At 34.3% G+C, this 15,277-nt stretch overlaps 1 protein-coding gene across 1 annotated transcript; it reads left to right on the top strand.

Annotated features, from left to right (window-relative positions):
* Positions 1–7,517: 7,517 nt before the first annotated feature.
* LOC104889039 (UDP-glycosyltransferase 74E2) lies at positions 7,518–10,344 on the top strand. Its single transcript, XM_010674178.4, has 2 exons — positions 7,518–8,582; positions 9,495–10,344. Exons 1-2 carry the CDS (start codon positions 7,935–7,937, stop codon positions 10,215–10,217), a joined length of 1,371 nt encoding a protein of 456 aa, XP_010672480.2. The 5' UTR covers positions 7,518–7,934; the 3' UTR covers positions 10,218–10,344.
* Positions 10,345–15,277: the final 4,933 nt, after the last annotated feature.

The raw sequence follows: 15,277 nt of genomic DNA on the forward strand, positions 1-15,277 counted from the left end.
TAATGGTTGCAAACCAATCATGGTTAGATACTTACCCTTCTGCAGAAGCCTCTTTTCCGAATGAAGGTGAGTTTGATCACACACCTGTTGTACTGACAAATCATCCAATTATTAGTGGGGGGAAAAGCCATTCAAGTACTTCACCATGTGGAGGACTTCTCCTAAGTTTCCGGAGATAATCAGAAGGAATTGGAGGGTAGAGATCCAAGGGACCAAGATGTTTCAAGTTCTGAAGAGGCTGAAAAAATCAAAGTAGATTTGAGAAGGTTGAACAAAGAAGGCTATTCAGATATTCATGCAGCTGATTTTCAGGCATATAATACCATGATGAAGGCTCAACAAAGAATGCATAATTATAGGAACTTGGAGTACATTGAAGAAGAAATGGAGGCCACTCGGAATTATAGAATAAAACACCAAGCTTATGTGGAGTTTCTCTCACAGAAAGCAAAGACTAGATACATCAAGGATGGGGATGAAAATACATCTTTTTTCCATCAGAGTATTAGATCCAGGAAGCTACAGAATCGGATATACAGTATATATGATGAGAATGAAGGCTGGTGTGACAACCCATGATTAGTCTCTCATGCTTTCTTATCATATCATCAGAAGTTGCTTGGTGAAAATGTTGCAAATAAGAAACTAGTTATGCAGCAACTGGTTCAGGAGGGGCCTGTAATTACAGATGATCATAGGGCAATTTTAAATGCTCCATACACTGTGGATGAGATTAGGAAGGCACTATTTTCTATCCCAGGGTCCAAGGCACCAGGTACAGATGGATATGGGACATACTTCTACAGGGATGCTTGGTTTGTCATTAGTGATGATATTATTGTTGTTGTACTAGATTCTCTTCAAAGTGGTAGAATCTTAAAGGAGGTAAATACTACTATAATCACATTGATTCCCAAGTCAAAATGTCCTAAAAATGTTACAGAATTTCGACCTATTTCATGCTGTAATACATTATATAAATGTATTACTAAGGTCATTGGTAACAGGCTAAGATTAGTCCTTCCTGATTTATTTATGGAAAATCAGGGGGTTTTTTTCCTTGGTAGATGCATAATCCATAACATTATGGTGATTCAAGATCTAGTAAAACACTATGGTAGGAAACAGACACAATCAGGGTGTTTACTAAAAATTGATTTGCAAAAGGCATATGACACTGTCAATTGGGAATATCTAGGAGAAATGCTTGAGGCACTAGGGTTCCCTTTACAATTTAGAGTGTTGGTTAGGAATGTGTAACAACACCTAAATTTTCCCTGATGATTGATAGGGTAATGGAAGGTTTTTTCAGTTCCATTAGAGGTTTGCAGCAGGGGGACCCCATTTCCCCCTACTCTTTGAATTGTATATGGAATATCTATTTAGTATATTGACAAAAATGGGAGAGATAGATCAATTCCAATACCATCACAGATGTAAGGATATCAAACTCATACATATGTGCTTTGCTGATGATTTGGTTGTGTTGTAAAGGTGATTATGCATCTATTTATCTCGTGTTGAGAGCCTTCAAGCTATTTTATATGACTACTGGATTGCAAGCAAATGTTTCTAAGTATGCCATTTATACATGTGGAATGAGTAGTATAGAGCAACAAAGAATTGTGGATATCTCTGGATTCACTCATCAACAATTGCCATTTAAGTACCTGGGAGTCCCAATATGTGCCAAGAGAATAAATGTAACACAATGTGAAGTGCTGATAGAAAAGATGACAGCCAAGATTAGAGTGTGGAGCTCTAGAAACTTATCATATTCTGCTGGGCTCAGTTAATCAATTCAGTATTGATGAGTATACATCAATATTGGGTTCAGGTATTTATCGAACCTCAACAGGTACTAAAAAAGATCACGCAGATATGTAGAACATTTATGTGGAGTGGACAATACTTCACTCTTAAATCTGGGAATATTGCTTGGGAAAGAGTATGCACACCTAAGACTGCAAGAGGACAGGGCTTTAGAGATGTGTATAAATGGAATGCAGCATGTCTTGGTAGGTATGTGTGAGCTATATTTACTAAGCAAGATAGTGTGTGGCTCAAATGGGTACATTCAGTGTATCTCAAAGGAGCATATTGGTGGGACTATATTCCTAAAGCAAGTTAAAGTTGGTATTGGAGGAAGCTTTGCCAAGTTAAGGAGCAGCTGAAACAAACATTCTCACAAGCAAAATTCAGAATTATGATGCACTATTCAGTGAAGAAAGTGTATGACACTTTGGTAGGAGAACAAGCACTGGTGGAAAAATAAGGAAGGGCTGCGCTAAAAAAAGGCCCTTAGGGCTGCACTTTTTGACAGCAGCCCTTTCAATAGCAGTCCTTCACTTTTTAAGTAGGGCTGCGCTTTTCAAGCGCAACCCTTCACAACAAAGGGCTACGCTTTTTAGGTAAAAGCGCAGCCCTTCAAGCTTAGAAATGCTGCGCTTTTTAGGTGAAAGCGCAACCCTTCTAAGCTTGAAGGGATGCGCTTTTACCTAAAAAGTGCAGCCCTACCTACCAAAAAAAAAATTTTTTTTTTTGACATTTTTTTACTCATATATTAATCTCACATTTTCTGAATTTGAACATTTGCATTAAACTTTAAAGTGCAGCCCTTCAAGCTAAAACTAAAACTAAAACAAGAAATCAAAAGGGGAATAGGAAATATGGTCAGGAAAACTAAAACTAAAACAGGAAATCAAAAAATGTTATCACATAGAGAATTCTACAATGCAACTAAACTCAAAACAAAAAAAAAAGAACGAAACGAAAATGAAAAAAAAGGAACAAAAACTAAAATACAGAAGAGAAAAAATTATAGATCTGAAAATACAAGAACATTAATCAAAACAAAGATTAAGAAATTATAGATCTGAAAAGTCAAAAACTGACTCCAAACATTGTCCTTATAATGTTTAAATACTTAAAACAAAACCCTAATACGTTATTAAGGAAATAATAAAATTCAAAAATACTTAAAATGCCTATTTCGAGCCTTAAACGAACTCGGATGGCTCGTTCCGCTTCCGAAAAGGTATCACAATAGGCAATCGGACTCCGTCGGCTTGATTAGTGCAAATCATTTCAGGCTTTTTGTCGCATTTTTGGGAGTTTTTGAGAGAGAAGAGAGGAGGAAAAGGAAGGGAGGAGGGACGTGAGAGAGGAGAGAGAAGGAGGAAAAGGGAGGAGGGATGTGAGAGAGGAAAGAGAATGAGGGATAATATTTGAAACCCGCTTAATATTTGAAGCTCGCAATTTTATTATTTCAAATTTTTTTAAGAATGGTTGCGCTTGTTTTAAAAACGCAGCCCTACATAACAGAAGGGCTGCACCTTTTAAGAAAAGCACTGCCCTTCACTTAGTAGGGATGCGCTTGTAGAAAAAGCGCATCCCTTCTGAATGTAAAAAGGGTTGCGCTTTTTCTACAAGCGCAACCCTACTAAGTGAAGGGATACGCTTTTCTTCAAAGGTGCAGCCCGTCTGTTATGTAGGGTTGCGCTTTTGAAGAAAAGCGCAGCCCTTCACTAGTAGGGCTGCGCTTGTTGAAAAAGCGATGCCCTTCCTGCGCAGCCCTTCCTTTTTTTTCCCCTGGTGAAGAAAGAATTAACTTGGATAGAGTAGTATGGAATAGGATGAATCTACCTAAACATAGATTCATCATTTGGTTGGTTATATAGGGTAAGTTACAGACAACAAGATTGGTTGTAATTGGTGTAAGCAATACTGATTCATGTCCATTGTGTGCTCAACATAAAGAAGATCATCAACATCTCTTCTTTAAGTGTCCCTTCAGCTTAGCTTGTTTAAGTTATTTTAGGGGATGGATGAAATTATCGGCACAAACAGATGATTTACAACATCTACTCAGATGGATACAGAACAGCAGGAGAACTAAATTCCAGAAGCATGTCTTCCTAGGTGGGGTTGCTGCTATGGTCTATATGATATGACAGAGTAGAAATAAAGTGTATTGGGAACAATGTGCTCCTAATATTGATATTGTTTGTAAGCAAGTGATTACTATAGTGAAAGCTAGAGTGAGGGTATTATTACTTAAAAATATCACTAGGAAAGATGTTGGGGAATGGTTCCTTAGTCTGTAATTTTGATGTATAAGCATTTGCAATAGTCTTGTGCTTAGTGCCTGTTTAAGAGTGAGGGGGTCCAACCTAGTTGGTTTGCCTCCCTCACTAGTAGAATAATTGTTTATTGCTGCGGTTTTAACCATACGCAGCAATATATCAAGTAAAAAGAAATTAAAAGGTAAAACATAAAATAAAGGTATTGCTGCAGCTTCTGCCAAAACCGCGGCAATATAGTATCAATAGGAAAAAATTTGAAAAAAAGTTGACTTTTGACCAAATCTATTGCTGCAGTTTTTGTCAAAAACCGCAGCAATATAATAAAATAATATTTTAATATATTGCTGCGGTTCTTCCAAGAACCGCAGCAATATCTTTAAAAAACATTTTTTAAAAAAAGTATAAAATGCATACTATCCTCAATTAGGCTTTTATTTTCCTCACTATTCTCTCTCACCCTCACACGCCGTTCCTACTCTTCTCCGCCTTCACCCTCACTCCTCTCACCTTGACCCTCACTCCTCTCATCAGTCTCACTTCATCTTCAACCTCTCTCTTTCGTCCTACCTTCAACCTCCTCAACATGAACAAGAATCACATGCTTTCTCAACTATTTCCAATCCTTTCTATATATCTCTCCTCCCAATCAATCTTTCTTCCCCACAACACACACGCATCGTCGAACCGGCGACGTCAATCGAGCCGCCTACAATGCCGAGCTCCGACTTCAATAGAAGTAAAGCGGTGTAGTGATTGGAACGTTGCAACGTTGCAATTCCACTTTTGTCCTACCCTTCATCTCGCCGCCTTACAAGAATATAGCGTCGCGTCGCCATCTTCTTCGAGGTTGATTCTGAAGATTGCGAGTTGAGAAAAACAGCTTGATGTATTTCGCCGGCGTAGAGAAGATTGCGATGATGGAGTTGATCTGCGCCAGGTACAAAACGCGGTGCTTCGTCTAAGAAGTTTTATTGATTCACCGGTGCTTTTGTCAAACGCAGTGGCGAGATGAATGGGAGTTGTTGTCAAACGTGAACATGAACTGAGATTTGTTTTCTCTTTGCTTCTGTTTTTTTTCGTTTCTGTTTTTTTTCCCCTTTTTTTCGTTTTTTTAGATTTGTAGATTTTTTTGTTTTGGGATTTTTTTTATTTTCAGTTTTTTATTTCTTTAATATTATTTCTTTTTATTAGCCATTTACTTGTAATTGTTTTTTTAATTTTGGTTTTCTATTTTACATTTTATTCTTTTGTAATAGATTTTTCATCTTTATATATTAATGAAAATTTTATCTTCAGTTTGTCTATGAATTTAATGGATAGTGAATATGTTAGTTGTTTGGTTTTGGTATTTCAAATTTAATTGGCCAATACGAAAAAAAAATTGTCTGTACCAGGTCATATTGCTGCGGTTTTGGCTAGAAACCGCAACAATATACTGGATTTTTCCTGATATAAAATAATAATATTGTTGCAGTTTTGTGCAATAAACCGCAGCAATATTTAATATTGTTGCGGTTAAAAACCGCAGCAATATATTATTTACCTATTGCTGCCCCCTTAATTGTTGCGCGCCCAAAACCGCGGTAATATGCCACTTTTTGACCGCAGCAATAAGCATTTATTCTACTAGTGCCTTTTGATTGGTTTTCGCTAAAATAGTGGTTTATATATACTTCCTGCGTTTCATAATAAGTGAAACATAAAGAAAGTGGGGAGTTATTAATGAATTTAGAGAGAGAAAGTTGAGACTACAATAAAGTAGAGTGAAGAAGTATTGAAGTTGTGGTCTTTTTTTACTTTTTGGTGGTATATTTGTAATAAGAGTGAACTTTTTTGACCATTTGAAACTTAGTTTCGCTTATCGTGATTATTCCAAATAAGGAAAGTATTTCAGTTATTGTGAAACGGAGGAAGTATATAATACTCTTACTTGCTTAGCAAAAAAAAAAATATATACATATATATATATATATATATATATATATATATATATATATATATATAATATATATATATATATATATATAATATATATATATATATATATATATATATATATATAATTTGAGATCAGATCACTAGTCAGTCGTCACGTACGCTTTGGACGAGTGAATATACTGAAGAAGATTTTTGTGATTTTTCTCCATCTAAATGTTTTTGTTTTATTTGTTTAAATTGTCTTCTTGATTTATTTCTCTTAATGACATCACTAAGCACTAACTTTTTTTTATTCTAGCTGCTAGCAACATAAAGGGTGACAAGATTCACCGAATCACGGGTCTAATATTTCTTATTGTCTGCCATCTGATAAATCCCACCTCACTTCTATGACTATTGACTTTGTTGTCTTAAACGAGGTCATTATACTAAGCTTGTCTTAGAGAAAGGCTTGGTAACCAACGATTTGAGTCCAAAAAAGACTCAAACACCTAAAATAAAACACAATAGTACCATTATAACCTCACATTGGTATCAAATTGTTATCAGGACTGGTACCAAGGTATCAATATTTTCGGAGAATGGTACCATTATAACCTAGCATTAGTACCAAGCAAATGTCAGTCACACGCGCGTGAAATCTTCCAACGCATAAAATGAACAAATTACCCCCGTTTGAGTCCCCTAAGAGACTCAAACGGTTGGTTGCCAAGACAAGCTCGCTTGTCTTGGCGTCCAATCGTTTGAGTCTTTTAAGGGACTCAAACGGGGGTAATTTAGTCATTTTATGCGTTGGAAGATTTCACGCGCGTGTGGCAAGGATTTGCTTGGTACCAATGCTAGGTTATAATGGTACCATTCTCTGAAAATATTGATACCGTGGTACCAGTCCTAATAACAATTTGATACCAATGTCAGGTTATAATGGTACCATTATGTTTTTTTTTGGGTGTTTGAGTCTTTTTTGGACTCAAACAGTTGGTTACCAAGCCTTTCTCCATTATACTATACTATTAGGTAGTTTTGCAATCGGTTGTTGGTTTTTGGCTGGTTTAGTTGATTTGTTTGACTGGCTGGAAACATTGGTTGTATGTATTAGCTTTTTAAGTTGGTTGATTAAGTCAGTTATTTGCAAAAGTGTTTGGCAAAATTAATTTTGGATGCTAGCTGTATATATTAGAGAGTTTGTGGGTCAATAAGCCAAAAGCCAATCCAAAAAGCTGCTCCAGTCAGATTTTTTATTATGGCTTAAAAGTTAGTTTTTCAGCCAACCAAAAAGCCAATAACCAAAAACTTTTTTTGACTGTTTGACCAAATTGAAAAGCCAAAAACCAATAAAAAAGCTATTTACCAAACATGGCCAATGAAAAAAAAAAGTGATATTTCCCTTTAAATTAAATACAATATTACTTTATTTAAAAAAATTTCTCTTTAATTCTAAATTTTTTCTCTTTAATTCTCTCTTCATCACATGAGTTACTCTTTTTCATTTGATCTCTTTATCTCTTATTTCTCTTTAATCACATGTCACCCGTTACTTCTCATTTATTTTATAGTGGTGTAAATATATAAGTATATCTGACCTATGAACATTACGAAAATGAATGTGCAATTTCATATTCCTGTATTTCCTTATATTTGACCCAGGCTGCTTTGCTATCGTTTCTAGTTTTGAGATTTTGGTAAGTAAAAAACATATTTCTACTTTTTTCTTGTCAATTTTCACTTAATATGATTAATACAAGTATGATAAATTAAATTTATAAGAATTTTAGATATCTAAAAACCTGAAAAACCGGTAGATTAACAATTAACTAACATAAACTCCATTGACTAAGAGCTTCATCATATATGAATATATATTTATATATGGGTTTGTAAGCATCACATACTGTTAATGCAACTCACAAAATGGAAAGCAAAGCAAGCAAAGGTGAGGTGCATGTTATAGTATTTCCCTACCCAATTCAAGGCCACATTAATCCTATGCTCCAATTCTCTAAGCAACTTGCTTCAAGAGGCCTTAAAGTTACATTAGCTACCACTTCTACTTTCTCCTCTAAATTCAAGAAGCTCAAATCAAGCTCAATCACCATAGAAACCATATCCGATGGTAGCAACGAAGTCGCGACACCAGAAAATGTTGATGCATATATTGAGAAATTTGATGTTGTTGCACCAAGAAGCTTAAGTCAACTCATTGAGCAGAAAATTGGCTTTGAGCATTGTGATGTTAGATGTCTTATATATGATTCAACTATTCCTTGGGCTTTAGATATAGCTAAGAAATTTAACATCTATGGTGCATCATTTTTTACGCAATCTTGCCTAGTTAGCTTGATATATTATCAAGTTTATCATGGAATCTTGAGTGTACCAATACAAGGGCCCGGAATTTGCGTGGCTGAGATGCCATTCATTGAAGCTACGGACTTGCCGTCCTTTGTTCGTCAAGTGGGAGTGCATCCTTCTCTAGAGAAGCTTGTGATTGATCAATTCTCAAATTATGGAGAGGCTGATTGGCGGTTTTTCAACACTTTTGAAGCCCTTGAGAGTAAGGTGAGCATATTTACTTCGGATTGTCTAAGCATAAGCTTCTTTTTTTTCCCCCTTTCTGTGCTAAAAAAACAATCACCTAAAAGAATACTAATTAATGAAGTTTGCTAACTTGTTAGTAAGAATAAAACAGGAAGAAGTTTTGAATATTTGAGATCGGTTCTTCTCTGTTGGACCATTTTTTGTCAATCAATTAAAGTTGGCAAATTTACCAATTGTCACCTTTAATCATTCTTTCATTGAACGAAAATACGATGACTAATACTCCTTCCATCCCAAAATATAGTTCTCATTTCATTTTGCACAGTCTCCAAGCGTTGACCTATGATATCTTCTATTTCTTATTAGTAAAAAATATAAAAAGTTGATATGACGAATTTACACATTGAGACGAATCTAACAAGACCCCTCATGAATATTTTTTTTGTATACATTAGTAAGAATATTTGGTCAAAGTTTTTAAACTTTGACTCCCAAAATAGAAATGGAAACTATATTTTGGGACGGAGGGAGTAATTAGATTATATAGATGCAGCAGTAGATAGCAAAGAGCAAGATAAATTTAACGTTAACGTGAGACTTGCTATCAAACTAAAACTACCAAGATACAAGTATCTTTGCATGGCTACAACACTTGATATGAGAAGATAAAAAGAACTAAAAGCTTAAGGACTTGTGAGTTTGTTCGGATAATAGGAAAATGGAGTAATTGATTTTCTTTCATTTTGATACCACATGGTGCAAGGAAATGGAAGAGTTTATTTTTCCTCAATTCTTAAGAATCCAAACCATTACTGTGTTATAAAGATTTGGAAGGAAAATGCGATTTTACTCTTTACTTGACTTCTCCCTTCCGTTTCCCTCCATCATTACTATCCAAACATCAACGTTGTAATTTGTTAATTGAAATTGTAGGCAGTAAAGTGGATGACGAACCAATGGCCGGTGAAAACAATTGGACCATGTATTCCCTCAACGTACTTGGACAAGCGCTTACCAGATGACAAAGACTATGGCCTAAGTCTTTTTGAAGCCCAAACTGATGCTTGCATTCAATGGCTTGATGCAAGGGAACCTACCTCTGTGGTCTACATATCGATGGGTAGTTTAGCTTCCTTAGGACGTGAACAAATGGGAGAAATTGCAAAAGGTTTACAGAAAAGCAACAAATATTTCTTATGGGTTGTTAGAAGTTCAGAAGAGAATAAGCTTCCAATGAATTTCAAAGAAAATATATCAGAAAAAGGTCTAATTGTCAATTGGTGCCCTCAACTAGAGGTCTTGGCTCACTGCGCTGTAGGTTGCTTTGTGACTCATTGTGGATGGAACTCAACACTAGAGGCGATCAGCTTAGGGGTTCCAATGGTTGCATTCCCTCAATGGACTGACCAACCAACTAATGCGAAATGTATTGTCGATTTTGGAAAGATTGGGGTTAGAGTAAAGGTAGATAAGAGGGGTTTATTAACTGCTGATGAAATAGAATTCTGTATTCAAGAGGTTATGGATGGAAAACAGACAAAAGAGATCAAAAATACTGCAACTAAGTGGAGGCATATCTCTAAACAAGCAACAGAAAAAGGCGGAAGCTCTGATAGAAACATTGAAGAATTTGTTTCCAAATTGTTATATTCTTAAGCAGTTTTGAGCTCCACGTATTATGAAAAAAATATTATCGAGCAATGCATGATTAGTTATATCGAAGCACGTCATGTTTAATCAGTTACAAGATACTTTGTATTAGTCGCGGACCTAATTGGGGACATGAGGGTATAATTGTCCCCTTCATAAAAAGAATCGCTTTAGAAAAACTCTAGTATATTATAAACATCCCGCGTCGCGTATAATATGATTAGTTGACATGGCCTAGTGTTTATACCGGTAAAATAGGTTCGCTATCCTCTTTTGTGGCATGCGTTCGAATCCTGGTAGATCTTATATTCTTTGTTTTCAAGTTTTGTTACCTAACCTCTTTTCCATGCAACGAACTATTTGCAATTTTGCACTTTGCAACCATTATTTCTTATTTTTTTTTCACTTCTTTTCCTTTTTAATATTTGAATGTTGCTTCTCTGATACTTTAGCTCTGAATTTTTTCCTACATGTTTCCAAATTCTAGTTTCTAAATAACTAATACTCTCCTTGTTATAAGTGCTATATTTTGTATTTTGATACTAACCATGCACTCTGTTTTTACCATCATTTATGATTTATTCGTAGGAAAAAGTATATTCACATGAGATCCTTATTACTTTTATAGTCCATAATTTTGTAACTATTTCTATCTTATAATGTCTAAAGCTGTGTAAGACTATAACCAATTAATTGGAATGTTAGATGATTGATCGATCATGTATTCATGTCATTAACGCTAATTACTAAAGGTTTAAATTTGATGATAACTTTGACAGGATAGTCTAACCTGATTGATATGTATACCTAATTATGATTCTTTAAAAAAAATAAGAATGTATAACCCAATAACTTTACTCGTTAGTTATGAGTTTCAATTTGGTTGAAATTTGAACTAATCATTGAATAATATTGTCAATTAATCATCGCCATATTCTCAAACGATTTCGAATACACATGGTTCAATTCCTAAACCCGTCAGTATTGTATTAATGAACCTTTTTCCCTTACTTTAGTGTTTGTTATATGTTCGTACCCCAAAGTCAAACTCTAGGGTCTGCACCGTTATGATTCTTCATTATAATGACGGTAATGTATGTTCTTCATATATGTGTAAAGTTGAATTTTAGGAAAAGAGGCCAAAACCCTTTATTTTATTTTCTTGCTCTCTCATAATTATAGTTAGAATTTTGAAAATTGATATTAATTTAGGAAAAGAGGCCAAAACCCTCTAAATGATTTTTCCCCATAAAAACCAACATGAGTATTGTAGTGTAGTTGGTTAGTGCATTAGCATATCAAATCAGAAGTCATTTCTTCGAGGCTTGAAACACACATTTTTATTGTTTAATGTCTCATTTGATTATGCGGAGAGATGGGAGACTAAATGTGGCAGCATGGCTTTTTTATTTATCTTGGACTTTATATATATATATATATATATATATATATATATATATATATATATATGATTTCGCAAATGGTTGATTTCACCATGTGAAATCATTTTGACCTAAATTACTATCATGATGCGTTAGAGCATTGTGAATGATAATAAACAAAGATTATGGATACAATATTTAATTTTGGACCCTTAACAATGACCAAAACAAAGATTGTAGGTCAATTGGGATAAAAACAAGAGCATGGGACAATAAAATCGTCAGATCAGTCGTGGGTGGGGGCCATTAAGCTAGCTGATATATCACATTTATATATAGTTTTTAGATGCATTTTGATTGCATTTCGAACTCGTTTTAGAGCATTTAGGTGCATAATGGCATGAATTACGTAAGTTGTACTCTAGTACTCCCGTTTGCGTGTTTCGATGATTTTCAGGTTATTTTAATGCTAATTGATTATGATTATCTAAGATCAAGCCTATTAATCATTGAAGATGAAGATAGCTTGCACAAGGATCACAATATGCATCCGTTTTGGACAATTTTGAGTTAGAATGAAGCAAAGAGTTAGTGAAAGAAGTGTCAAAACTGACACCTATTCACTATTTTGATAATAATCAGGCGAACAAAAGGCCAAAAGTGCTTACGCGCCCGACCGGGCGGATTTTCCCCCTTATGCCGTAGTTTTTCAATCACCGTCCCTCGACCGAGCGGTTTTTCAGGACGGTTTAATTTGCTTTTTTTAGTCGATTTTGTAAAAAGTATAAACAGGTTTTTAGTATTTTCGATTCGACAATCTTAATTTATGTGTTTTTAGGTTTAAACACTTAGTTTTCTCTCTCTAGCTTTGTATTAACTCTTGATTTTGAAGATTATAGAGATCGTTGATTCCATTTTCATTGTTCTTCAATCATTCGATATTCTCCTTACTTAGTTTAATTTAATGAATTCTTCTACTTGCATTATGTTTATTGAGTTTATTATTATCATGAGTGAGTAGTCTTTTTATAAGGCTTAGAAAGGGAAGCCATGTTTACACCTTTTTTATTGTGGTTTAAAGTTCTTCGATATTTGGATTGAAGTAGAATAATTCCTATTGATTTGTTATTCTTGTTTCAATTCATGTAATTGCGCCAATATCATGAGTTATGTTTAACTAATAGGATTTAGAACCGAAAGATCGTATTCATTAGAGACTTGTTACAATAGGTTGGTTTGATTATGTTGAGCGACCGTACTGGCATATGTTAATCTAAGAGTTGTTAATGCCCGACCTTAGGATTAACGAAATACTCTAATTACTCGAACCTCATTCCAAGTATTGTTGAACTATATTGTAGTGATTAAATTGATATAAGCATGGTGGACCGATCGATTGCCTTAGGTTTTTAATTAATTGATAAACTTCCATCTTTTTATGTTATAGTTTATTATAGTTTAGTTATTAATTCTTCAATCAATTTCCTCTCTTGAAGTAGTTAGATAATTGAGCATAAATCTATAGAACTCCTCTCCCTATGGATCGACCTGTATTAGCCAGTTTCTGTTAAACAAACACCGTGCACTTGCGATATATATTTTAAAACCCATCACTAGCCCAGATAACATCTTTTTCAGATCGCCACTTGTCGACATTCCATTGGGCGGGCGGAAAAGAAACAACCACTTGTCACATTCTGATGCGTCGAGTAGAAAACAGGCACTTGTCAAATTCTGACACAGAGAGAAGATTATATATTGGTAAATATTGCAATGAGTTTATTTTAAAATATATAAAGCCAAATAAAGAGAAATACCAGTGACTCTTTTATTTCGAGATCTACAAATAGAGACTCGTTTTGAAATATTTTAGACAACATTTCTTCTATTAATGGAACAATCCTATAATATTGGTGCTTTCAAGAGAAGAAACATCCTTCTTGACAGTGTGAATAGGCTCGTTGATGAGAATGGGAAATACACTGAAAAATCTATCTCTCAGGCCCGACCTGATACTGTTAGTGGTCGTTGTTGGGTTGCATGCACCTCTCGCACGGATGACTAAAATGAATGTGGATGCATCACTTGCTACCGAAGGTTAGGTGGGTCTTAGTGTTGTTACTCGTGATTCAATGGGTGGTGTTCTCTTTGCTGCAACTCGTTGAATTCGAGCTCATTGGACCGAGAGATTGCGGAAGCTAAAGCCATTGAGATGGCTATTCGCTTGGATAAACGCTATGCATTACAAGAAGTCATTGTGAAATCCGATTGCCACGATGATAAATTGTCTCTAGAAACATGTCATCTATCTTGCGGATCTTCATATCATTCTCCATAATATTTTATCTTCTTGTGTTTGTGTTGTTTCCAATGTATGGTCACGTGGTAAGCGTAATGGGAATTTTGTTGCCCACCATTTAGCTAAGCTAATCCCTTTTGGGACTGAACAAGTGTGGGAGAACCACTGGCCTTTGAAAGTGACTCCTCATATTTTGATGGATACTTTGTCTTTAAACTAATGTTAACTTGCTTTTCACCTTAAAAGAAAAAATATGAAAAAAGTATTTATGAATCTAAAATTAATTTGATATCATTCGTTAGGTAAGTTTGTAGGCCAAGATTGCATTAACTATTAAATATAACTGCGCTTGCTATAACACGACGTGAGTGAATATTGTACATGAAGAAGATTTGGTCCACCTAAATCTTTATTCTAATTTTGTTCTTATCGCTTTTAGGACTATTAGTCTTTTTCTTTATTTTATTGTTGCAAATCATGACTTTTTTTTGCTCAAAGAGATTACTAAGCACCAACCTCTTACTAATTTTCAACCAAAAAAACCTACTCCCTTGACATCTTTATATCTTTCATGTTTTGCTTGCGTGTTAATTAACATACGTTTTTAATATCTTAATCATTACGATGAATATTAATAAATTAATCATTACAATAAATTAAATAAAACCTCACAACTTGATATGTTTTTATATATTGAAAAGACTTAGAAGATTTCAATGAAAAAGATATAGTGAAATCAAGGTTGTGATATATCATTTCTAAAATTTGGCGGAAAAAACTTTTCAAAAATTTAATTTTGCAAAAAAAACCTTTTAAAACATTCTTTGCAAAAAAAAATCATAAACTGATTTTTCTTTGCAAAATGAAACCTATTTCCATTTTCTGATTAGATTTTCGAGATGCATAGTGTAACACCCCAAAATTTTGGTTTCAAATTTTATAAAACATCATCTTTTCATTAAAATATCTGACCAAACCTTTAGGGTGTTACCGCCGCATCTATTGTTCAAAATAAATGCAAGGCTAATTATTAGAAATAATAATTTAACTCACAAACCAAAGTATCAAAATAACCAAACTAAGTTGTCTAATTTAAACCAAACCAAAACTAAACAATCTCAAATGACAGTGCTGTTATTAAACTAGGTGAACTAAAAACTATAAATTCACTCATTCCTGCAACGTAGTCCCTTTCACCAACCTGCACAAAATAAATATGGAACAGAAACAAGAAAACAAAAACACAAAAATTAGCGAAAGCTAAGTAATTACAACTCCATCCCGTAAAATAATAATAATAGTTATATTTTAAAAATAATTTTTATACAAATACAACAAATATAACTAATAAGACAAGTAACATAAACGACATGTATAACGAATAC

This window comes from Beta vulgaris, chromosome 3 (genome assembly GCF_026745355.1).
Source record: "Beta vulgaris subsp. vulgaris cultivar EL10 chromosome 3, EL10.2, whole genome shotgun sequence".
Classification (NCBI taxonomy): Eukaryota; Viridiplantae; Streptophyta; class Magnoliopsida; order Caryophyllales; family Amaranthaceae; genus Beta; species Beta vulgaris.